Source organism: Leopardus geoffroyi, chromosome E2 (genome assembly GCF_018350155.1).
Source record: "Leopardus geoffroyi isolate Oge1 chromosome E2, O.geoffroyi_Oge1_pat1.0, whole genome shotgun sequence".
Classification (NCBI taxonomy): domain Eukaryota; kingdom Metazoa; phylum Chordata; class Mammalia; order Carnivora; family Felidae; genus Leopardus; species Leopardus geoffroyi.
In genome coordinates, this window is record NC_059335.1 from 8,477,242 (window position 1) to 8,502,339 (window position 25,098).

Sequence of the window (25,098 nt, forward strand, 5' to 3'; positions counted from 1 at the left end):
AGGTGGCCGCCGTCCCTCACCCTCCCCTTGCACATGCGCATTCGGGTTGGATAGGGTGACATCTCTGGGTACCCTGAGCTCCTTCTCATATCATAACACCTGTCACCTCAGGTTACGTGGTATCTTCCAACCAGAGCTGAGCCTACCTACCTCTCTTCTGCTCACACACCTTCTGTGGCTCCCTATTGCCCTTGGAACAGCTTTCTAGCCCTTCTGCCGTGCCACTCACTTCCTCTTTATCTCCTCCCCGTTCGCCCACACCAAAACTCTTATAAGATCCTCAGTCTCCAGGTGGTTTCCCCCCCCCGCCCCGTGTCCCCTCCACAGTCGCACAGATTATGGGTCTCCCTGGCACAGGCCAGGAGCTTGTTGTGTTGCTGGGGTCTGACCGTCCTCTGGGCCTCTGGCTTTGTCCTGCCAGGGCCCGCGACCCAAGGGGACTTGGGGAATAGGTCTTGTTGCATCAGGCCTGGCAAATATCACTTTTAGCTCTGGCTGGGTCATTGTGGGAGCTTGGCCAGCCCCTTATCCTCAATAAGCCTCAGTTTCTTCGACTCCAACCTGGAGGTAAATGAGAAAATATAAGGTCCCTTCCACATCCGTGCTTCTCTGAAGCTCGTGCTTGGCCCACCCATCCCCGGAAGGATTGTTCACAAACATCCGGGGGCCTTCCTCTGCAGGAGTCTAGGACCATGTGCCCTGTGGAACTCAGGCACAGTCACGTGACTCCCTTGGGCCAACGAAAGGAGGGTGGAGGTGCCGAGTGTCACTTCTGGATGGGGATTAAGTGGGTCAGGGAGTGGCTCTGTAATGACACAAGCCACTTTGAGATCGGGCCACAGTCAGCCTGGGTCCCTGCGTGGCTCTGAGGAACGGAGGGCCCCTACCGCCCCTTGATGGACAGGTTACCGTGAGCGAGAAATGAACTTTGTGGTTGTCGACCGCAAAGGTCTGGGGGTTGTTACTGCAGCAAAGCCTCACCCAACCTGTGATATCATCCCTCTCTCCTCCTTGCCCTCTTTACCTCGCTTCCTGTTCAGCCTGGCGTAGCTTGTCACGCCAGGCAGATATTTTCTCGATTATTTAGTTTTGTGTCTCCTCTTGCAGTGGGCAGAATGGCTCTCGAAGATGTCTACTGGAGGGGGGCCTGGGTGGCTCACTCGGCTGAGAGTCCGATCCTTGGTTTTGGTTTTGGCTCAGGTCGTGAGCTCGGTTTGTGAGATCGAGCCCCGTGTTGGGCTCAGCACGGACAGCTCGGCGCCTGCTTGGGATTCTCTCTCTCCCTGTCTCTCTGCCCCTCTTCTGCTCACACTAGTTCTCTCTCTCTCTCTCTCAGAATAAATAAACTGGGGCCCCTGGGTGGCTCAGTTCATTAAGAGTTTGATTTTGGCTCAGGTTGTGACCTCATGGTTCGTAGGTTCAAGCCCTGTGTGGGGCTCTGTGCGGACAGCACAGAGCCTGCTTGGGATTCTCTCTCCCTCTCTCTCAAAATAAATAAATAAACTTAAAAAAAAAAAAAAAAAAAGATGTCCAGTGGAACCTGTCAATGTTACCTCACATGGCCAACGGGCCTCTGCAGACAGGACTTGTCTTGAGGTGGGAGATGATCATGGATTGGGGGGCTACAAAGAGCAGCACAGGGTCACGTGCCAAAGAAAAAGCAGGGAAAACATTCTTCCCTTGAGCTCCAGTCAGGAACGCAGCGCTGCTGACACCCTGAGTTTAGTTTGGTGATGCCCATTTTCAGACTTCGACACCCAGGGCTAAGATCAAACACTTGTGCTTAAGCCGCTAAAACTTTGTTGCAGTGGCGACAGGAGCCTGACACAGCTCTCGCCCGCTAGAACATCAGCTCCTGAGGCCTAGCTTCTCTTGTTCCTGGCCGTCTCCCCAGTACGTGGAACAGTGACTGGCTCAGAGTAAGGCACTCAGTGGACAGCTTCACAGACGAGGAGCTTCCACCCCTGGCCAGACATGATTGATTGGCCGAGAAGTGTATGCCTGACCCAAACTGGCCAGATTTCCTCTCCCTGGATGCAGCACGGACGCTTGCCAGAGGTCAGGGCTGGGGTTACCTTGACCTGGTAGTTGCCCTTGGCTGGTTAAAGCCACAGGATTAATGGGAAGGACACTGAGGCAGCCCGTGGAATTCCAGAGGGAGTTGTCAAAACACAGACAGAAACTAGAGCCTTCCAGGGACTTTCCTCCAACTCTCTCCAAACGTCCAGATCCTGGGAGAGGTAATGATCCGGTCCAGCTTTAATCAGATACTCACAGGAGGCTTCTTAGTCTCATTTGCCCCATGACAGAATCAACCTCTATTTAACAGCTAACACTGGTGAAGCATGTGCTGTGTACCCATCACTAAGTTAACCAGTCTGGTTAGAACTATTAGTCCCATTTTACAGATGAGGAAACAGGCTCAGAGCAGTTAAGAAGCTTTCCACATGGCTGAAAGAGTTGATTGAGGCAGACAGGTAGAGATAGAAAACCCCAGAGATGGGGCGCCTGGCTGCCTCAGTGGGGGGAGCATCCAACTCTTGATCTTGTGGTCATGAGTTCGAGCCCTATGTTGGGTACAAAATTACTTAAAAAAAAAAAAATTCCAGTGATCACATGCCCACAGAGAAAGGACCAGCCTGGTTCCTGCCTGCATCTAGGTTCTCAAGACCTGGGGCACCTCAGATGCATGTCTTGCCCTATTTTCTGTAAGACATCTCCGTAGCCTTCTAGAAAATTCCTTCATCCTGAGCTAGCGTGAGTGGGTTCCTTGCATCAAAAAGAATTCTAGGGGTGCCTGGCTGGTTCAGTAGGCAGAACACGTGATTCTGGATCTCCGGGTTGTGAGTGCGAGCCCCACATTGGGGGTAGAAATGACTTAAAAATAAAACCTTTAAAAAAAGAAAAAAAATAATTCTAAAACATGATGTGCTCGAGCCGCTCCGATTCGCTCATGGGAGCGGACTGTTGAAAATTTAGGAATTCTGGGGACGCCTGGGTGGCTCAGTCAGTTGAGTGTCCAACTTCTGGCTCAGGTCTTGATCTCACAGTTCGTGGGTTCGAGCCCCGCATCTGAGCTGTCAGCGCAGAGCCGCTTCGGATTCTGTGTCTCCCTCTCTCTCTGCCCCTCCCCCGCTCATGCTCTGTCTCTCTCTCAAAAATAATGAAACATTAAAAAATTTAGGAATTCTGTTAGCCTGTTGTTTAGTCATCGGGAACATGGTGGGAGCGTTTATACCATAGGAATTGGGAAAAGTAACTTACCAGGGTTTTTATTGTATTCCAGAGAGCCACTGTGTTTTATTGTTTGTCTGCAAGTTATGGGTCCTAAAACTATGCATAGGCAGAGAAAGTCAAAGGGGAAGAGCTACACGATGGAGAAGACCAAGGGGGAAACATGAGGCTCTGAGGGCCTGCCTGGGGCTCTTCAGAGTTCCCTTTATCTGTCTCACAAATACCGGGTTATACTGGAGCCAGCCCACCCAGCTGCTGAGTCTTACAATTCAAAAGGCCTCAAACAGAACAGAAGTCGCTGCTCCCCCACTTCCTCCCCTGAGAGGCACAGCCAAGGTTGGTCAGAGTTTATTGGAGGGCATCGGAGCCATGATAAAAGAAGGCTCCAGGCTTCTGGTGTCTGTCGGGGTCCATCTCTCCTCTGTCCAAGACGGAGTGTGGGGGCACTCAGGCATCAGTCGCCCATGGGCAGCCACAGGGCCTTGGTCCGTGCTGCCCGCAGCCCCAGCTCTGGGCCTGCTCCCTGGGCTTCCTGATCCCAGGCCCGAGGGCGGCCCCTGTTCACCCACACCGGCTTCAGGTTTCCTGCTGAGGCCCACTCCACAAACTGGGAGCCCTGACACAGAAAAGGGGGATCAGCCCTTCCGCCAGCTTGGTTGCCAAGCAGCTGCTTCCTTGGCAACCAGGACTATTACTGCGGAGGGGCCCCAAGGCTTGACCTAGGCTCTGGTGCTACAATGCTCAGCTTGTAGCAGGCAAACCTTCCAGATGTGAGGGAGACAACGTTGACCTTTGCGGACGGGCCCCAAGGCTTGACCTAGGCTCTGTTGCTACAATGCTCAGCTTGTAGCAGGCAAACCTACCAGACGTGGAGGGAGACAACATTGACCTTTGCGGCTGGGGAATTTCCTCCCCATTAACAGCCCACATTCAAAGGAATGAGGCCTGAGGTTCTTATGACAAGGAGTTCCCCTCTATCACCTTCAGGCTTGGGGGTGGACTGTGGGCTTCTGAGTCTGTTACAGGGTGTGGTCCCTTAGCAACGGGTTGTCCAATGAGATTGGGTCTTTGGGCCGGGCAGGATCTCAGGCCCTTGTTGCTATGCTAAGGAGATCCTCTCCCTTAGCAACAGGGACTCTGGAGGGCGGGATCTCAGGACCCGGTTGCCAAGGAATTTCTCCTCCTTAGCAACGGGAATTCTAAGGGGGCACTGCCAGGTTTCCAGAAAAGGAGGAGACCGTTGGTGAGGTTTAGGACGCTGGAGAGATGGCAAAACAAAGGGTACCTGGGCAGATCCGAAATACCACAGGGCCTGGACGTCCTGGTGCAAGGCCAGGCAGCGGGTCAGGTGGTCCCGGTCTCCAGTCACCACATTCACCAGGCCCGCTGGCAACAAGGTGGCCATATCCTAGGGGATGGGAGAGGGGGTCGGGAGGGAAGGGAGTCAGAGACGCCGAAGGCAATAGGTTGGGTGAGGAGTGAGCTTCCGGGGAGGGCTCACGGGGTCCATGAGCAGTGCAAGCTTGGATGGAGGGCAGGGGCAATGGGGACTGGGGTTGCCGTGGTTACAAGGGGGTGGGGCTAGTGCAGGCCTTGGGACACCGTCCATCCCTCTGCTGCCCCAGGGGCTGCTGGGAGCAGCGGCAGGAAGGCGGGCAACCGTACCTGGCAGACCTCCAACGCGGGGATGGGGCAGACCCCGCTGGGCACCAAGACCACGGTGTTGCCATGGGCCAGGGCGGCGGCCAGCAGGGACGCAAAGGCAAGCAGGGGCCACTCATCAGGGCACACGATAGCCAGCACGCCCAGCGGCTCCCGCAGCCGGAGCACAGGGCCTCTCAGCTCTGCCACCTGCAGGGACAGGCAGGAGGTCAAGGGCTGGGTTGAAGAGCCTCATCGTCTGCCCCTTTCCTCCTCTATCTATCTTTGCTTCTCTGTTACAACTCCAACAATAATTAACCAGGTGACGGTTCAGAGCAGACTCGGGCCAGGCAGCTGGGTTGAAGTCCCAGCTCTGCCACTTACCAGCTGTGTGACCTTGGGTGAGTTACTTAACCCCTCTGGGCCTCAGTTTCCCACCTTTCAAATAAGGCTCATAGTGCTTACCTCGTAGATTTGTTTCTAAAATGAAACAAGTTAAGGTGTGTAGAGGGCTCGGAATCTGGCCCATGTTTTGTTTCTGTGTGTGTGTGTGTGTGTGTGTATGATTAAAAAAAACCTACAAAATTTTATTGAATATAATTGACATTCACTAATCTGCATGCATTTTAAAAGGTACAATTGGATAATTTTTTTTCTTTTTTTTAAGTAAGCTCTACGCCCAACATGGGCTTGAACTCATGACCCTGAGATCAAGAGTTGCATGCTCTAACGACTGAGCTAGCCAGGTGCCCCAATTTGATACATTTTGAGATCTATATGTACTCCTAAAACCTACACTATAATCAAGGTAATGAACTTCACCCTTCAAATCTCCTTGTGCCCCTTTGTGATCCTTCCCTCCTGCCTCCATTTGTTTTTTTTTTTTTAATTTTTAATTTTTTTTTAACGTTTTATTTATTTTTGAGACAGAGAGAGACAGAGCATGAACGGGGGAGGGGCAGAGAGAGTGGGAGACACAGAATCGGAAACAGGCTCCAGGCTCTGAGCCATCAGCCCAGAGCCCGACGCGGGGCTCGAACTCCCGGACCGCGAGATCGTGACCTGGCTGAAGTCGGACGCTTAACCGACTGCGCCACCCAGGCGCCCCTCACTCACTGTATGTTTCATATCAACCCTGTATTTGGTTGCCTGTCATGTATATAAACAAAACCAAAGTCACACGAAGCAACACTCTATGTAAGACATTCTATATTTCCTGTTCTATTCTGTTTAAAAAAAAAAAAAAAAAAAAAAAGCTGGGTGGCTCAGTCAGTTGAGCGTCTGACTCTTTTTTAAAAATTTTTTTTTTTTTCAACGTTTATTTTATTTTTGGGACAGAGAGAGACAGAGCATGAATGGGGGAGGGGCAGAGAGAGAGGGAGACACAGAATCGGAAACAGGCTCCAGGCTCTGAGCGGTCAGCACAGAGCCCGACGCGGGGCTCGAACTCACAGACCGCGAGATCGTGACCTGGCTGAAGTCGGTAACTCTTGATTTCAGTTCAGGTCATGATCCCAGGGATGGGGGATCGAGCCCTGTGTCGGGCTCCATGCTGAGCGTGAAGCCCGCTTGGGATTCTCTCTCTCTCTCTGCCCCTCTCCCCTGCGTTCTCTTTCTGAAAAGAAAAGGAAAGAAAAGAAAAGAAAAGAAAGAAAAGAAAAGAAAAGAAAAGAAAGAAAAGAAAAGAAAAGAAAAGAAAGAAAAGAAAAGAAAAAAAGAAAAGAGTAGAGGGGCGCCTGGGCGGCTCAGGCGGTTAAGCGTCCGACTTTGGCTCAGGTCATGGTCTTGCAGTTTGTGGGTTCGAGCCCCGCGTCCGACTCTGTGCTGTCAGCGCAGAGCCAGCTTTGGATCCTCTGTCTCCCTCCCTCCCTCTCTCTCTCTCCGCCCCTACCTTGCTCGTGTGCACTCCCTCTCTCTCAAAAACAAATAAACATTAAAACAAAAAAAGAGTAGGAAGAAAATCATACTGCAACCACTAAACTGATTTTACGGTCCAGAAATGGGTTACTAACGACAATCTGAGGTGTTACACTGTGATGCAGACCATATGCCCATTACACAGATGAGGAAATCGAGGTGCGGAGAGGGGAGGCCACTTGCTGGTGATCGTGTGCAGCTGGGATGCTGTGTGGCTGGGCTCACTCCAAAGCCCTTGCTCTAACCTCTACTGCAGACCGCCCGCCCCGTCTGCTGGTCCCCAGAACCCTCTCACCTGCAAGAGGTGGCCTTGGGCCTGGGCGCGGGCCCCCCACGCCCGCAGCCGCTTCGCGCTAAGCTCCACCTCCACCTTGGCGGTCTTGAGCTCCACTCCGTGCCTCTCCAGCGCCGAGGCGAGGGCAGGCTCCCGGCGCTCCAGTGCAGATGCCAGGGCCCACAGCAGGGACGCCCGGGCTCCTGGTGGCTGGCTCACCCAGCTGGGGGAGGGCAGTGCACGTTACGGGGCGGCTTCCTGCTCCTGGTTCTTTCCAGGTGCCCCAGCTCTGTCCACAGCCCCTACTGCGGGGCTCCAGACCCCACGGCCCATCTGCATGGGGAGGGGTGTGACCCATATCCTGTCAGCTTTGGGAGCTCAGCCCTCAGGACCCAGACCCCAGATCCCATCAGCCCTTGGGGGAGGGGGGTCTCAGGCTACCCTCTGAAATGCCCCACGACCTCTGGGTTTTCCCACGGGGTTCCCCTTACCCAGGGGCAGCCTGGTGAGCGGCCTCCACGGCACCTCGGATATCCTTGGCTCCGCCCTCAGCCACGTAGGCATGGAGATTGCCTTTCGAATCCTGGATGTGTCTGGAGCTCCGGGCCCCAGGAGCTTGGAAACGGCCCCCGATGAAGAGCCCATAGGGGGCCGCTGGGCTGGAGCAGGGTGAGGCGTGGGGGTGGGTCCTGGGGCCAGGTCTACTCGGACCCCAGGCTCCACCTACTGAGCCTCTGGGAGGGCACTCCTTCATTTAGCAGAACTGAGACTCCCTTCAGGCAGGGGTGAGGGGGGTGGGTGTGAAGCCACAGACTGAGAATGCAATTCTGGGCAGGACTCGGGGACCCCCCTCAAGATGGCTCTAATGAACCCCTCCTCCAGTCCCTGGGCAGCCTGCTACAACTTCCCTTCTCCCCGCCTGCCGTACGCCCAGAGATTCTGGGAGTTGCAGCTCACCTGGGTCCTATTTCAGGCCCAGATGGTAGGGTCAGGGGGACAGCAAGGCCAAAGGTGTCATAGTTCAGATTCTCAGAAAGGGAAGGCAGCCGGGCAGGGGTCCCGGAGGGCCGCAGATACTCGTACAGACCCTGTGAGAGGGGCAGAGTGTCAAAAGGACGCAAGGTGGGCACTGGGTGGTTGAAGGGGGTGCTGATGGGGGGCAGGAGGAGGGAACTCACGTCTGGGCCCCCGTGCCAGGAAGACCCACTCTCCTTGCAGCCACCTGTGGGCACTTCGGGGTGTCTAAGGCCGTGGGCGTTGATCCAGACCGTGCCCACCCGGAGCCTGTGCGGGGAGAGGAGGACATCAGCAAGAACAGAAGGTTGCAGGGGGTAAGTGGTCGGAGGGGCAGGGTGGAGAGAGACCCAGAGACCCACAGAGAGTGGAATGGAGACCTCAAGACTGACAGAAAGAGCAGAAGCTTGAGCCTCCCCCTCCCCCCGCCCAACAGACTGCCTTTGTGCCCCAGCAGGCGCCGACTGACCCATAGCCCAGCTCCAAGGCCTGCCCTAGTCTCTCGCTCCACACACTGGCACTGCCTCCTCGGGGCGTCCCGTTGGCCACGGCCAGTGCCTCCTTAGCTGTGCGGAATGGGGAGGCCACGACCACAGGCCAGGGCACCTGGAAGGGGTGACGACGGAGTTCAGGTGGCCCGGCCAGCTCCACCCCCCCCAACACCCCACCCATTCAGCAGCCCCCAGACCCGGACCAAATGGTCACTCCGGGGGCCTCTGCAGGTGTAGTGTTGCTGCCCATGTGTGGCGGCAGACGGCTGGATGGAAAAGGACTTCCGGGGCCCTGAAGGGCTCACCTCTGCCTGGGTACATGGGGAGGCTGGGGGCAGGTCAGAGACCAAAGTTGGGGGGAAGAATGGGCTGACTGAGGGAACATCGCCAGCCTGGAACACCTGAGGGGAAAGGAAAGATCTAAGGTACACCCCCAGTCCCTCCTCCCTCAGACCCAGGAGTCCAGACCCCCAGCCCCTCCTCCCTCAGACCCAGGAGTCAGGACCCTCAGCCCCCTCCTCCCTCAGACTCAGAGTCTGGGACCCCAGCCCCTCCTCCCTCAGACCTGGGAGACTAGGCCTCTAGCCCCTCTTCCCTCAGACCCAGCATCTCGGCCCCCAGCCCCTCCTCCCTCAGACCCAGGAGTTGGGTTTCCAGGTCCCTCCTCCCTGTACGCCTTGCTCACCTGTGCGCCCTGACTCTGGGCCTCGCGCACGTAGCGCTGGGCCAGGTCATGTGCGGCAGCCCCTCGAGCCCCCATGTCCACAGCGCCGTCCAACCCTCGACCGCCCCGAAGCCGTGCCATGCGCTCCTGAAGCCGCCTCATCGTCTCGTCCCATACGGACTCCTGGATGAGGAGCCGGAGTCCCCCCTGTGAGGAAAAGGGATGTCAGGGCAGGCAAGGTCGGGGCTCACGTTGAGAGGACGGGCCCCCACAGAGGGTGGAGACTCGGGGATGTACATACACAGATCAGAGGAGGGTCAAGGGGGGGTGGCTGGGGACCCTAGAGACTCACTGAGGCCCCAAACCCAGGCAGGAAGTGAAGTTACAGAAGTTGGTGATTCAGAGTGAAGACAGAGATCGGAAAAGTAGGGACACGGATACTTAGAAAAGTGAAGAGAATCTTAAAGAACAAGAGACGCGAGCCCCCTGCAAAAACTGGAGAGCCGGGATGTGGAAAGGCAGAAATCTGAGGTGCGGGAGCCCCACACGCGCCATGGTGCGGACACAGAATCTGAGGCACAAGGAACTGAAAATTATAATCAGTGGAGACATGAGGCCCTGAGGTCTGGAGACGGACACGCACGATCCCCAGGACTTGGGGGCACACGAGTGCACGGGCCTCACCGCGCTGCGGTCGGACCAGGCTGCATCCACGACGCCCTCCACGGCCGAGTCCACGTCCGCCGCCTCCGTCAGCACCAGCAGCGACTCGGCCCCCAGTGCCAGGCCCAGCTCAGCACCCTGACCCGCCAGGGTCCGCCGAAGGACACGTCCTTCCTGCAGGGCCCCCGCGGGATTCAGCCGAGGGGGCCTTTGGGCCTCCCCGCCACGTCCCGTCCCCCTCCCGACCCCGAAGATACCTCGACGGCTCCACAGAAGGTCACCTTCTGGACTCCAGGCTGGGAGGCCAGGATGGGGCCCAGGGAGGCAGGGCCGTTGATCACGTTGAGGATTCCTGGGAAGGAGCCTAGCTCCCCCGCCAGCTGGGCCAGGAGGAGGGGTGTTGGAGAGCCTGGGGGCACCAGCACCACCACAGTGCACCCTGGGAAAGGTGGGCAGTGCAAAGATCCTGGAGTCTGGGCTCCCGGCCCCTCCTCCCTCAGACCCACGAGTCCCAGCCCCCTCCTCCCTCAGACCCAGGAGTCCGGACCCCCAGCCCCCTAATCCATCAGACCCAGGGGTCAAGGCCCCCACACGCATCTTCCCTTAGACCCATGAGTCCCAGCCCCCTCCTCCATCAGACCCAGGGGTCAAGGCTCCCCAGCCCCTTCCTCCATCAGACCCAGGGGTCAAAGCACCCAGATCCCTCCTCCCTCTGACCCAGGGGATAAGGTCCCCACACCCCTCGTCCCTCAGACCCACGATTCCCAGCCCCCTCCTCCCTCAGACCCAGGAGTCCAGGCCCCACAGCCCCTCCTCCCTCAGACCCAGGGGTCAAGGCCTCCCAGCCCCTTCCTCCCTCAGACCCAGGGGTCCAGGCCCCATCAGCACCGTCCTTCTCAGACCCGGCCCATCAATTACCCACAGCCAGGGCAGGGCAAATTCTCCACATCATCTCAAGGAAGGAGAACGTGGGGGACAAGATGAGACCAATCACTCCTGTAAAAGTGAATAAGACAATCGGGGCAGGCACTGCTGGTTCACGAGGGAGGAAGGGGCTGGGGACCAGGACTCCTGTGTCTCACCCATGGGCTCCCAGCCTGCCAGCGTCTCCTCCTGGGTGTATGCCTGGACTGCATGGCATTGGAGTAGCTGCTGGGCCAGTGGGATATCCCTGTCTCGAACCTCTCGAACGGCTCTCCCAGTCACCAGGGACTCCAGGGTCCAAAGTAGCCGCTGGTGCTTCTGGATCATCTTGGCCAGCCTGTAGAGAAAGCCAGGGGGAGAGTCATTTCCCATTGCCTCTCAGTCAGAGTCCTGGAACACCCCCTACATACCTGGACTACAATCCCCATGATCGCCTCCACCATTTACCAGAAGCGAAGAGCACCAAAGATTTATGGGAAATGTAGTCCGAGAAACACAAAACCCGAGGGTGCCTTTTGCAGATCTCGGCCGCCCGCAACCCCCAAAGGTGCTGAGAAATTGGAAATTCAACCTTTAATCTCAATTGCATTTTAGAAAATGGAATGTTGGTCTCTAGTTGCTCCAAGAGTATGATGGAAAACGGGTGGCGCTGAGGCTCCAGCAGCCCCAATGAACTGCCAGGAAAATGGGGCCTCGATGAGGCCCGAGGCTATTCTGGGAAACAGAGCTTCGTCATTACTAGTCCTGGTGGATGGATGCTTTAGCTGCTACAGGCTCAAAGCATGCTGGGAATGTGAGCCTTAGCTACGCAATCAATTCCGCGAGACATCGAGACATCGGGAAATAGAGTCTTTGTTCCCAGAGTCTCAAGTGGTTGCTTGAGGTGCTGGCAGGCTGGGAGCCCATGGGTGAGACACAGGAGTCCTGGTCCCCAGCCCCTTCTTCCCTCATGAACCAGCAGTGCCTGCCCCGACTGTCTCATTCACTTTTACAGGAGTGATTGGTCTCATCTTGTCCCCCACCTCCCAAGGTCCACACCTCAACCGCATCACCTGGTCAGGTACTGGGCCCGAGAGGCTCCAGGGAGTCTGCTCCAGGTCTCCCACGCAGTCCTTGCTGCCTCCACGGCTGCCGCCACATCCTCAGCCTGTGCCTGGGGGCAACTGGCCAAGTTCTCTCCTGGGGAGATGAAAGGAGGGACCCCAGATGTGCCCCCCCAGGCAGTAGAGCTGGTCCCCAGCCCCACTCTGTTATAAGTATTTTGGTTGTAGGGGCGCCTGGGTGGCTCAGCCAGTTGAGCATCCGACTTCAGCTCAGGTCACGATCTCACGGTTTGTGGGTCGGAGCCCCGCATCGGGCTCGCCGCTGTCCGTGCAGAGCCCGATTCAGATCCTCTGTCCCCCTCTCCCTCTGCCCCTCCCCTGCTCGCAGGCTCGCTCGCTCGCTCTCTCAACAATAAATAAAACGCTAAAAATATATAAATATATTAATCAAGGAAGGGATCTTGGTAGACACTGACTTCAAAAAGCATCCACAGGCACTTGGAGCTATTATTTGAATGACTTTAACAGGAAGAGCCAGAAATCTTGGGCTTCTCCCCCCACTGGCTACTTCCTGCCTTCAGGGCCCTGAGCAAAGAGAATGGGGTGTTGTTGGCAGATACGGCTGGGGATATGGATGCCTGCCTCTCCCTCCCCGAACAACCGGGGGACACTTCATACCTGTGATAGGATCCCGGCAAGGTACTGAATTCCTGTGTTCCGGCTTTAGCCACTTTCCATTTACATAGTGACCCAAGTGCCGGTCTTGGGTGTCCAGCCAGGCCTGGGGGAGGCAAAGACAGTTTAGGACAACGTCTGAGAGGCAGCTAGGGGAGTTCGGTCCCTACCTAGGGTCCTCTGGGAGGGGGACACTTGCACCCCTTCGCCCCACCTGCCAATTCTTTGCCGGTGTGGCAGGAAAATGCACATAAACATAAGATACGTGTACCAAATGGAGCGCCTGGGTGGGCTCAGTCGGTTGAGTGTCCGGCTTCGACCCGCGTCACGATCTCACGGTGCGTGACTTTGAGCCCCGCATCGTGCTCCGCGCTGATGCGAGAAGCCTGCTTTGGGTTCTGTCTCCCCCACCCCCACCTCTCAAAAATAAATAAAGATGAAAAACAACAACAACAACATGGAACATAAAACCCACCACGTTAACCATTTCAAAGCGTACAATTCAGCGGCATGGGGTACGTTCACGATGTCGTGCAACCATCACGACCTAGTTTCAGAACATTCTCATCCCCCCAAAACGAAACTCGGCACCCATCAGGCAGTCACTCTCTCTTCCTCATGCCCCTAGCCCCTAACTGCTAATCTGCTTCCTGTTTCTGCGGATTTGCCTTCTCGGGACATTCCACGTGAATCGGGACCCCACAACACGTGGCCTCTTTGGCTGGCTTCTTTCACCCAAGATGGTGGTTTGCTTTTTAAATGTTTTCACTGTTTACTTATTTTTGAGAGAGAGAGAGAAAGCACAGGCTGGGGAGGGGCAGAGAGAGAGAAAGCCCGAGGATCTGAAGCAGGCTCTGAGCTGTCAGCACAGAGCCCAATGCAGGGCTCGAACTGACAAACTATGAGATCATGACCTGAGCCGAAGTTGGACGCTTAACCGACTGAGCCACCCAGGTGCCCCCAACATGGTGTTTCTGGAGCTCATCCAAGTTGTAGCACGTATCAATCATTCCTTTTTGTGGCTGTAGGACATTCCATTGTCTGGAGAGGCTACGTTTTGTCTCTGTTCATTATCACTTGACACATTCCGTTTGTTTCAGCCTTCTGGTTAATGTGCACGGTGCCGCTGAGGCAGTTTCCCGTACCTGATTTTGTCTGAACACCCGCCTTCACTTCTTTTAGGCAAATGTACCCAGGAGCGGAATGGCTGGGTCATATGGCAACTCTCTGGGTAACCTCTTGACGAACCACCAAACTGCTTGCCATGGTGGTTGTGCCATTTTACGTTCTCACCAGCCACACGTGAGGGCTGTCCTACTGACTTTGACATGCGGCTTCATAAAACCCATTCCAGTTGGGTGGCTCAGTCGGCTGAGCGTCTAATTTCAGCTCGGGTCGTGACCTTGAGTCCCTGGGTTTGAGCCCCACGTCGGGCTCCATGCTGACAGCTCAGAGCCTGGAGCCTGCTTTGGCTTCTGTGTCCCTCTCTCTCTCCCCGTCTCTCTCTCTCAAAAATAAATAAACATTAAAAAGCAAAACAAAACAAAACGAAGCGAAACAAAACAAAACAATCTGTCCTCCTCCATGCAGAAGTGACCTCAGGTGAACTTTTCTAATACTCAGGGAACCTGAGACAATTCAGCTGTATTACCAGACAACAATGACCCCTGAATGGTCCACTGCACCTGAACGGGACAACTGGGGACACACCCTAAATATCCAATGGGAAGCCAGGGCATTGAGGCTGTCTGGAATTGTCTGCATTCTTTTTTTTTTTTTTTTTTTTTTTTAATGTTTATGTATTTTTGAGAGACAGAGAGAGCATGAGCAGGGGAGGAGCAGACAGAGAGGGGGACAGAGGATCTGAACTCTGAAGCGGGCTCTGTGCTGACAGCAGTGAGCCTGAGGGTGGGGCTCGAACTCACGAACCGGGAGATCGTGACATGAACTGAAGTCGGACGCTCAACCCACTGAGCCCCCCAGGTGCCCAGAGTCCTCTGCATTCCTGTGATGGGGCATATACCGTGGGGCGTATAAGACTCTGGAAGCAACGCCCATGACACTGTATTAGGCACCATCGGGTTCTTTTTGGAAGGTGGGGTTTCTAAGCCAGGTAGTCCCTGCACCCAACCGTGTGATGGCATTCCCTCCCCCCTCGGCAGCCGTCACTTAGAGGAGCAGTGTGGACCCCCAGTGAAGACACAGGCCCCACACGTGCAGCTTCTTGGGCTGAGCCCCAGGCGCGGCACGTAGGCATTGCCAACGGGGCAGCATGTGTGGATTCGAAACCCGGTTCTGGGACTGAGCGGTGCAACCTTAGCCAGGGTGTTATCACACTCTGGTCCCCGCAAGGTCACCTGAAAGATGGGGATAATCCCAGCCCCTCCCTACTTCACAGGGTTGTGGCGAGGATGAAATGGATCAATGCACGTGACACTCTGAGAGCAGCACTACGTAAGACTTGCTCTTAATCTCTCCCTCCACGTCTGCTTCAGATTTCTCTCCCTGCTCCTGTCCCCCCCCGAAATCCTCGCTAAATCCGAGTCACGCTTCCCATTTTTTCCTTCCACAGATGTTCTCTCTCTTCTCTTAGCATCCCAAATGCCCCATTCTCCTAATCTTTCTCTTACCCTGCCAACTGGCTCTTCGTATGGGGCTGGAACACGAACGGTGAGATCATGACCTGAGCCGAAATCAAGAGTCAGACGCTTAACAGACTGAGCCCCCCAGGCACCCTGACATTGGATGATATTAAAGAATGACCCCTAGGGGCACGCCTGGCTGGCTCACTCAGTAGAATGTGTGACTCCTGGTCTCAGGGTTGCGAGTTCCAGCCCCACGTTGAGCGTGGAGCCTACTTAAAAATATTCAAAAAAATTAAAGAATTGGCTGCTAGTGTGAAGTATGAAAAATGGCCAGGTGGGTTATGTTATCAAGTGAGTTCTTATCAGTTAGAAAAGAGGATCCAAATATTTATGGGAAGATAACATGACATCTGGGATTTAAATCATTCCAGAAAAAAGAGAAAACCAAAGAATACAACTCTGGCCCAAATGCTGACGATTCCTGAAGCTGAAGTAAATAGCAATTCATAGTATCAAGTTCTCTGTGGAAGTTTGCAAATCCCCCCCCTCCCAAAGAAAAACAAAACCCTAAAAGAATGTCTACGGGGTCCTGGCAGGTCACGCTAGTGTGAGAAGAGGGCCTGGCGGAGACTGGGAACTCACAACTTTCCTAAAAAAGACCGTCACTATTGGATCCAGATGATTTTTGTCAGGGAATGTGAGCCAAACATTGCCAAATTTTGGGATTTTATTTTCAAAAGAAGCTGGAATCCTGGGATGTTTCCATGGAATTCGTTGACCACGAATTCACATTTTCAAAAATAAAGTTCGGGCCAAAGAAAACAATTTGTGGGGCGCCTGGGTGGCGCAGTCGGTTAAGCGTCCGACTTCAGCCAGGTCACGATCTCGCGGTCCGTGAGTTCGAGCCCCGCATCGGGCTCTGGGCTGATGGCTCGGAGCCTGGAGCCTGTTTCCGATTCTGTGTCTCCCTCTCTCTCTGACCCTCCCCCCGTTCATGCTCTGTCTCTCTCTGTCCCAAAAATAAATAAACATTGAAAAAAAAAAACAAAAAAAACCAATTTGTTGGATGAATCGGGCCCACATGTTGTAAGGTTGAGACCTTTGCTTGGGAGGCGGTGGGGGAACTGTGAATCCGAGGGTTCAGGTTCAAATCTCAGCTTTACCTATTTTAAACCGTGTTGGCTGTGGGCAAGTTACTTACCCCCTGAAGCCTCCGTGTGCTATCACTAAAAGGATGACAACCATCCCCTCCCACAGCTGTTCTGGGGATTAAAGGAGATCACACTGAGCACAGAGGCTGGCACATAGAAAGCACCCAGTAAATATAAGCTATTTCTCCATTATTGCTATTTCAGTATATTCCATCTCAAGCCCACCTTCAACTGTGGGAATTCTGTGTGCTCTGTCCCAGATCATCACTCCCACCGTCCAATGGTCTTACGGTGGTGACTCCCAGGTCCCCGTCTCCAGTCCTGAAAGGCTCAAGCCCAAGTAACATCAGACTCCTGCACATAACTCAAGGCTGTCCCCGGATCCCTCACACTTTCACCATGCGATAATCACGCTCAGGGTCTTTCCTTGCAACTCTAGTCCTCCTGGGTTCCTCCCTGGTGGTGGTGGTGGAGGTATGGAGACACAGCTGGACCCCAGGCATTGCCCTTGCCCTCTCAACTCCTCAAACGGTTCCCCTGCCTCATCCCCTCCTATCCACCTTATCCATTTTCACAGCGGGCTCCTGGCTCTGACCTCATCTTCTTCCACTTGGACCACGGTTCTAGACTCCTCTTCTCTCCTTGAAGAGAAGCCCAAGCTTCTCATTCCTGGGTGCTAGAAGACCCTGTGCCATCACGAGAGCCCCAGTGAGGGAATTCTGAGGGGGCTAGGTAATTACAGGATATTCGAGCCACCCTACTTCTCCCTAAGAACCACAAGAGGTTCTGGGGGACCCTGAGGGATCACAGAAGTCTCATGAGGATTTGAAGAGGCCCTGAAGAATCACGGGAGCCCCACGGGGGGTATTCTGAGATGGGTGAGGGGGTCATGGGAGCCCCATGGGGATATTCTGGGGGGTGTAGGTTAATTACAGTTTAGTTCTGATGTATTCTGGAGTTCTCAGTTCACAAGATCCTAGGAGACCCTCAAGTATTGGTGGGGGCCTTGAGGAATCCCGGGACTCCATGGGAAGGCGGCGGGGGGGGGGTGGTACTCAGGATCATGGGAGCTACAGGATGTTCTGGGAAGTCTACGGGGCTTCTGAGGGTCCTTGGAAGATCAAGGGAGCCCCACAGGAATCTCGAGTCCCGGAGGATCCCGGGAAGTTCTGAGGGGGCTGGAAGAATCACGGGAGCCTCCGGGGAATCCGAGGCCTCGAAGCAATCGGGGAAACGCCATCCCAAGTAGGTACCAGGGAGCAGGAGAGCTACTACCAAACAACGGAAGAGGATCCAGGGTTAAGAAGAAGCAACCGCGGGGCGCCTGGGTGGCGCAGTCGGTTAAGCGTCCGACTTCAGCCAGGTCGCGATCTCTCTGTCCGTGAGTTCGAGCCCCGCGTCGGGCTCTGGGCTGATGGCTCAGAGCCTGGAGCCTGTTTCCGATTCTGTGTCTCCCTCTCTCTCTGCCCCTCCCCCGTTCATGCTCTGTCTCCCTCTGTCCCAAAAAAAATAAATAAACGTTGAAAAAAAAATATTTAAAAAGAAGAAGCAACCGCAAAGGCTTAAAAGAATGCCCTTCTAGGGTGGGTCCCAAGGGGTGGCGAGAATCACGGGAACCGAGAAGGGCGGAGCTGCTGAGCTGCCGCGGTGGATCACGGGAGTCCGCGCGCTAAACTGGACCTGGATGCCTGGTTGGGGGGGGGGAAGGAGGGGGCGGGAATGGGCAGCGCTGAACGGCAGGCCCTCACCAATGCGCATGCGTGGCTCTCAGGCACGGGTCCGTACTCCAGCGTGGTGAAGATCTCTCGGGTGCTGCGCTGTGCGTGCGTCGCAGCCATCACTCGCCCGGACCGCTTTCCACGAAGGAGTGCGGGGCCCCCGCTCTGCCCAGAGGAACCTTGAGGTCGAAGGGCGACACCGCCCCCTCCAGCCCAAAGGGCGGGGCTACGGGAGATAAAGCGTAACCCCACCTTAGACCCGGTGGCCCCGCCCATGCCCCCAAGCTGGGAAGTGTAGTTTGGAGCATGCGCAGTCCTCAAAGTGGGGGCGGCGGGGAACCGAGATGTGGGCGCCTGGCCGGTAGTTAGGGATGCTCCAGATTTAGAAGAATGACCGTGTGGTTCTTCCCGCCACCCTTTTTATACTGAGGACAGGAAGTATATTTAGTCCGAAGTGTATTTACTAGAGAATCGAATCTAGCTCTGGGACGAAGCGATAGTTCATAGATCAGAAGGGAATCTTTTAGGATGGACACTGAAATGAAGGTTTTGAAAGTGTGCCAGTCTGGACTCCCCCGTAGTTTGGCTAGATGTTGTTGGGAGGGAGAAATACGGCTTTAATCGGCACAGGAAGTGTGGCATTTAGAGACTAGGTTCAGGATTTAGTTCTGATTGGTTGAGGTGAGAGGCGGGGCTTAATCCTTAGATTATGATTGGTCGGAACGTAATGAGGTTGCAGGATTGGTGAATGAGCTTTTGAGGCAGACGGAAGCGTGGTCGGCCGAAGTCCTTGGTTACACAGTGACTAGAAGCGTGGCTGTCGTTTACATAGCACGTAGGACGTAGAGAGCATCTGGAAATATTGGCTCCAAACAGATTTGACAGTCGTATCTGGTCTGAGTGGAATTACAGTTTCAGGACAGATTCTTAGATTTTCATACGGAATAGTGGGCACCAGGAGCCGGGGGGTGGGTCTGGCAGCAGGCTCCACAATTCGCATCCTGGAGAAGGTTCCCGCTCACGTCGGAGTTACTGAGGACGCCTAGGTCTTTTCCCCAGGGCCATGGCGGACTCGAAGCTGCTGGTGCCCGAGCTAAGCGAGGCAGAGAAGATGGGCGCTGAGACCATGCGTTTCGAGGAGCTACTGCGGCAGGTGCGGACTCACCGGCCTCCGGGTCCTGGGTCCCTGGGTATTCTGGGGATGTGTGTGTGTGTGTGTGTGTGTGTGTGTGCGTGCGTGTGTGTTGTGTATATGTGTGTTCGCCCGCGGGTGCTCTGAGATGGGACTACATTCCCAGAAGGCACTACGTGGGATTGTAGTTGGTTAGCTCCAAGTTTGCTAGGATCTGGAAGAAATGCAGATGGGGTTGGGATTGTTCATAGGGGTCCTCAAAGGAGGAGAGGGACATAGTATGTCTTATTCTGCTCATATCTCACATGCACAAAATTTCTCCATAAACTTTTGAAGAACAAATGAGGGTCTGATAGCATAGACACCGTGACTGGAGGGTGTTTTCCTTCACACAGGCCTCCAAGGAGCTCCAGCAAGCCCAGACAAGCAGACCAGAATCCACACAGATCCAACCTCAACCTGGTAAGAAAGGCAGAAAGCCAGAGAGAGAGGGATTGAGTCTCAGAGAGAGGTGGACAGAGACTGGGGGCAGGGGACAGAGACAGAGGAGGCAGGAGAGAGGCAGAATAATGGAGTATAGAGGTCTTTCACGGGGAGAGGGGGAGGGACCAAGAGCTAAAGAGAGAAGGAGGAGGACAGGAGTGACTGGGGGACAGACTCAAAGATAGAAGGAGAGTCAGAGATCCCAGGAATGGGGAGGGGAGCAGGCCCAGAAAGCAGAGGACTGAGACTCAAAGCAGGGACAGATCAAGGGAAGGACAGAGACGCACACAGAGGCAGACATCAGGACAAACCCATTTCCACCAGGTTTCTGCATAAAGACCAACTCCTCCGAAGGGAAGGTTTTCATCAACATCTGTCACTCTCCTTCCATCCCTCCTCCGGCTGATGTGACCGAGGACGAGCTGCTTCAAATGCTGGAGGAAGACCAAGCCGGGTTTCGCATCCCCATGAGCCTGGGAGAGCCTCATGCAGAACTGGACGCAAGTCAGTGCCCTCGGGGGACCCAGGAAGCTAGCTCCCTGGGTCCTTTCTTCCCTAGGATCCAAGATCCAGGGCCCAAGATCCCCCTCCCCCCTTTCCCCCTAGAAATCTGGCCCCCTTTTCCTAGGAGGCCCCCTAACCTCCTAGGCCCCCTAGGAGGCCCCCTAACCTCCTGGGCTTCCAGTGCCTGCTACACGGGGTAGTTCTGTCCTCGTTCTGCCCACCTGGCCAGGCTGGCACTTCTCCCTGCCCTACCCCACAGTGAGGGAGAGCTGGGCGGGTGTCCTCATTAGCTGGCCAGACCAGCTCTCAGTCTTGTTCCTGTTTCCTTCTTCACTCTTCTCCCCTGTCTCTGTCTCTCTGCCTTGTCTCACGTGTCTCTGTTGAGTTTCTGTGTCTATATGCTGGCTTTTTCAATTAACGTATGTCCCCTGAAGCCTCCTGGGACCAAGCTTTGGGCAGTGCCCTGGGGAGTAGGGACTGATCCAACCCAGAACTTGCCCTTGAGAGACTCCTAGTCTTCGGTGAGGGCAGAGAAGACAGATGCAATTTCATTATGGTGTGATCTTTGCTGCTCTGGAGTTGGAGGGGGGTGGGCTCTTTCCCCGAACTGAGGAGTCAAGGAAGGCTTCCTGGAGGAGGTGGCAGATATAAGATGCAAAGGAACCGAAGGAGTGTGTCAGGCCAAGACACAGAAGAGGGTTAGAGGAGTCCAGAGGCTGGAGAGAATGGTTGAATTGGATCGGTCAGTAATTGAAAGAGATCGGAAGAAATTTAAAAGGACGAGGTCCCCAACAGAGAAGTGAGCTTCTCTTCAGGTGGGAGGAGCTGACCACACAGGGCCTCCAGCGCCAGACTGAAGGACACAAACCTTCGTCTGGGGCGCTGGGGAGCCATGGAAGGGCTGTGAGCAGGGAAGGGGCAGGGTCATTGCTGGGATGTGGTGGGAAAGGACCAGAACAGTAGAGAGGAGGCTGGTATGACTGGCGAGAGCCCTCACTTTATAATTGTCTCTGGGTCTTTCTGGTTCGTGTGGCCGCTGTCCTTTATCGTTTTTGCCTCGTCGTTATCTGGGCGGTGGGGTTCCTACCGAGGGCTGGGGGTCTCACCCCCTTTCTCTCCCCACAGAAGGCCAGGGTTGTACCGCCTACGACGTAGCGGTGAACAGCGACTTCTACCGGAGGATGCAGGTTGGGGGCGGGGCTGCGGGTGAGGCCTGGGCTGGGGCCTCTCCCTCCATCCCGAGCCCTCCGGCAAATCTCCCTCTCTCACTTCTAGAACAGCGATTTCTTGCGGGAGCTCGTGGTCACCATCGCCAGGGAGGGCCTTGAGGACAAATACAGTCTTCAGCTGAATCCAGGTGAAGGGCGTGGCCTGCACTAGCGGGGACTCGGGGAGCCAGAGCAGCTCGGGGACAGCCCTTGGAAAAGGTGGTGCTGGTGTGGGCAGGGATTGTTTTGGTCCCCGGGCTGCGGGTTACAGGGAGAAGGTGAGGCTTCCCAAGGTGGGGGTGAGGGTGGAGATGGGACTGGCCCAGGAGCCAGATAAGGGGCGGGGTCTGGCGAGCCAGAGGGCGGAGCCAGGAGCACCTCTGGCGACAGGTCCCGCCCCCCCATACCCCTAGAAGGGCGGGGCTAAAGTGGGCAGATTTCCTGAAGCCAAGCTCGGGGGTGTGGCCAGATCCCTGGCATCCTGGGAGGGGCGGAGACTTTCCCCTGAGGCTCTTGCTGCGTGGGGACCGCTAGGAAAGCCAAGGGAACCCGCGCTTGGGCCACCTTTGACCCTGAGCTTCCTACTCACAGAGTGGCGCATGTTGAAGAACCGACCTTTCCTGGGCTCCATCTCCCAGCAAAATATCCGCTCCCAACAGCGTCCTCGGATCCAGGAGCTGGGAAACCTATACACTCCCGACTCCCCGAGACCTGAGGAAGGGTGGGCCTTCGCTGGGTTCTGTCTCTCTCATGTCTCCCCAGTAATTTTTGGAATCCCTCCCTCAATCCTGCCTCCCCATAGGAGGCGGTGTCCTGGGGCCCTGGGAACCCAGAGAGGGGGGGAAGCAGGATGGCCACTGAGAAGGCTCCCCGAGGCAGCAGGGTTTGTAGGAGGGAGAAAGGGAAAGAATAGCTTTGGCAGAGACCTAGTGGGCTCTCCTCAGTTTTGGGTCTTGGTCTTTCGCAGCCCTGAGAAGCCTCACCTGAACCTTTGGCTGGAAGCCCCTGACCTCCTCTTGGCTGAAATTGACCTCCCCAAACTGGTGAGTGTACCTCTGACCAGAGTGGGAGAATGAGGTCTGGAAGGGTTGGGGTCCCCGAGGGAGACTGAGCTGGGCATATGCAGACAGCGCTGAGCCTGGAGCCTGCTTTGGATTCTGTGTCTCCTCCTTTCTCTGCCCTTACCCTGCTCGCGTGCTGTCTCTGTCTCAAAAATAAATAGACGTTAAAACAACAACAACAACAACAACAACACACAAGCCTTTTGTTCCTGGTCCATATTATTACTGGCCTATTGCTGGGAACGGAAGGGTGGGCTCACTCCATTAATATTCCCAGGATGGAGCTCTGGGGCTGTCGCTGGAGATTGGGGAGAACCGGGTAGTGTTGGGGGGCCCCCAGCAGCTGTACCATCTGGATGCCTATATCCCCCTGCGGATCAACTCTGAGGAGAGCAAAGCAGCCTTCCATAGGAAGAGAAAGGTACCTGGGGAGGTAGAGGGAGGTGTGCAGGGGGAGCGGGGACGCTGGGGAGGCCTGGGCTCCTGGTCCTGAATCCTTAATCTGTTTCCTGTCTCTCCTAGCAATTGATGGTGGCCATGCCCCTCCTGTCGGTGTCTTCTTGACCTGCTTTCTTTCTGTGCTTCTAAGTGGAGAGAAGAGGCTCGTGGCTTCTCTAAAATGGAAATAAAAGATGTTTGCCTTTGTTCTGTGTCTGGCTAGGAATGCACGGGGAGCGGGAGGGAAAAGGGACATTGGACCGTGTCCTGGAGTCACAGAAAAGTCACTGTCCCCGCTGAGGCCTCAGCCTCTCCCCACCAGAGCCCCTCCCTGGCCGCCAGTCTCTCCCGTCGTGTTGCACACGATCCCAGAGCCGACCCTCCCCTCTCCACTTCAGGGGTCCTCGGCTCCCCAGGGTCCCAGGAGAAGGTCCCAGAGCCCCCTGCAGCGCAGCACTCCAGGCCATGTGTGGTGTGGTCCCCTTTATGCTTCATCTTCTCCCTGTCCTTCCTGTCACTCAGTCCCAGCACAGTAAATGGTGTCCTGAGCACACCTGTGTTTTGCAGCCCCTCTTTAGTTTCTGCTGTACCCGCCCCCCCTTAGTGTGCCTTGTCAAACCAGAATTTTTTTAAATTTTAAATTAAAAATTGTTTGATGTTTACTATTTTTGAGGGAGAGAGAGAAAGAGACGGCGTGAGTGGGGGAGGGACAGAGAGAGAGGGAGACACAGAATCCCAAGCAGGCTCCAGGCTCCGAGCTGTCAGCACAGAGCCCGTCGCGCGGCTCGAATTCACGAATTGCGAGATCGTGACCTGAGCTGAAGTCAGATGCTCAACCAGCTGAGCCACCCAGGCGCCCAAACCCAGGGAATTTCTAATTGTCTTGCCCTCCCAGGGGGCCTTGCCCAAGTCCATTGGTGATCCGATGCATGCCATCATCTCCAGCCCCCCCTGCGTCTCGTCCTGGAACAGTGCCTCATGTCACAATCACACAAAACTGTGTCCCACTTTCCAACGCGGCAAGCACCGTTTCCTGTACCGCGGACACTCCCAAAGTTGTCCCTTTCAGTGAACTTTCTCTGGGAAGCTTTTCCAACTTCAAGCTGTCTCTGGTCTCCCCTGGCTGAGTTAGATTCCTCCTGTGGCAGTGGCGGTGTCTGGAACCAGTGTTACCTGGTTGTAGCTCCGCCCCTGTGGTGCGGTAACGCTTTACAATAAGCAGGAACTCAGGAGTTAATGAACGAATGCTAACTCTCTCCTTCCATAGTGAGTCCTAAGACGATAGGTAAACGGAGGAGCCTCAGTGGTAAACGTTGGAAGAACGGCGAGACCAGTGCGGTTGGAATGGAGTCAATGAGGTCGGGTGGCAAGGAGTAGATGGTGAGAAGGTGAAAAGGTAGCGGGGATGATCTCCGGTAGGGTCTGTTGGACCTGAAGGAGCGAGCGTGGGCTCCGGCGTCCACCAGAGGGCGCCTCGCAGCCTCAGGCTGTTGTCTCAAAACTACAACTCCCAGCGGCCCTCGGGGAGCGCGGCTCTTCTGAAGCGACCGCTGGGACTTGTAGTTAGCACGGGGACCCTCCGTGGGAGGCCGAAGAACTCTTTTTCAGGTCCCCAAAAAAGTGTGGAGCTGGGTCCTTTCCGCCTTCTTCGGTCTCCATGGTGACGGTTCCGGCGCAGGCCCGGGATTTGGCAGCGGCCGGGGCCCCCCTCCCACTCCCTCCTCTTCACCATCTGCTCCACCTTCACACCTGGCCCGGAGCCGCGGCCGCCGCCTCCGCACCCGGGCCGGGGATTCTGCCGCCACAGGGTGGCGCTGGTGGACGGCTCCGCGGGCTACTCCTCCCACAGACCCGGGAGTCCGGGTCTCCAGCCCCTCCTCCCTCAGATCCTGAGGTCCCGGCCCCCAAACCACCACCCCTTACCAGGGATGCGGGGGGTTCTCAAACACTGGCAAAACTGTGAGCCCCAGGGACCCAATGGGACAAGGCGATAAACGGGAGGCCGCGGTGGGCAGTGGCTGCCGGGCCACCGGGTCAGTGGCGCCCGCCCGCCGCGCCGGCTGCTCCCTCCCAATCCACTTGAGGGCCTGTGCCACATCATGAAAATTTAATCCCAAACGCATTTGCGGCCCGACTCAGGGAGGCGGAGAGGAAAGGAGCACCCTCCCGGCGCTTGGATCTGGAAGTGGCCTCAGCATCGGGGAGAAGGGCTGGTCTGGAGAAAGGAGCAGGGGCAGGATCTGCCTGCGGACCAGGGACCTAGAAATAGTCCGGGTTC

The 25,098-nt window shown here is 55.7% G+C and overlaps 2 protein-coding genes across 5 annotated transcripts; one reads left to right on the forward strand and one right to left on the reverse strand.

Moving 5' to 3' along the window:
* Positions 1-3,276: 3,276 nt before the first annotated feature.
* Positions 3,277-18,270, reverse strand: ALDH16A1 (aldehyde dehydrogenase 16 family member A1). 3 transcript variants are annotated; one of them, XM_045440531.1, is made up of 18 exons: positions 18,025-18,136; positions 15,171-15,223; positions 12,544-12,646; positions 11,875-12,001; positions 10,981-11,159; positions 10,817-10,894; positions 10,156-10,337; positions 9,920-10,072; positions 9,257-9,442; positions 8,877-8,972; positions 8,550-8,686; positions 8,245-8,350; positions 8,024-8,154; positions 7,558-7,725; positions 7,088-7,289; positions 4,900-5,085; positions 4,520-4,642; positions 3,277-3,850 (listed from the first exon to the last, which is right to left on the reverse strand). In XM_045440531.1, exons 1-18 carry the CDS (start codon positions 18,032-18,034, stop codon positions 3,689-3,691), a joined length of 2,382 nt encoding a protein of 793 aa, XP_045296487.1. In that variant the 5' UTR covers positions 18,035-18,136; the 3' UTR covers positions 3,277-3,688. The 3 variants fall into 3 exon arrangements, with proteins under 3 accessions (XP_045296487.1, XP_045296486.1, XP_045296489.1); XM_045440530.1 differs by lacking the exon at positions 15,171-15,223 and having other exon boundaries at positions 18,025-18,270; XM_045440533.1 differs by lacking the exons at positions 15,171-15,223; positions 18,025-18,136 and adding an exon at positions 13,016-13,132.
* On the forward strand, positions 18,069-23,026 carry PIH1D1 (PIH1 domain containing 1). Of its 2 annotated transcripts, none has more exons than XM_045440536.1 (10): positions 18,069-18,179; positions 19,054-19,147; positions 19,522-19,588; positions 19,934-20,113; positions 21,239-21,300; positions 21,389-21,470; positions 21,913-22,042; positions 22,289-22,364; positions 22,660-22,803; positions 22,905-23,026. In XM_045440536.1, the coding sequence occupies exons 2-10, from the start codon at positions 19,058-19,060 to the stop codon at positions 22,944-22,946; spliced, it is 873 nt and encodes a 290-aa protein (XP_045296492.1). In that variant the 5' UTR covers positions 18,069-18,179; positions 19,054-19,057; the 3' UTR covers positions 22,947-23,026. The 2 variants fall into 2 exon arrangements, with proteins under 2 accessions (XP_045296492.1, XP_045296493.1); XM_045440537.1 differs by lacking the exon at positions 18,069-18,179 and adding an exon at positions 18,192-18,363.
* Positions 23,027-25,098: the final 2,072 nt, after the last annotated feature.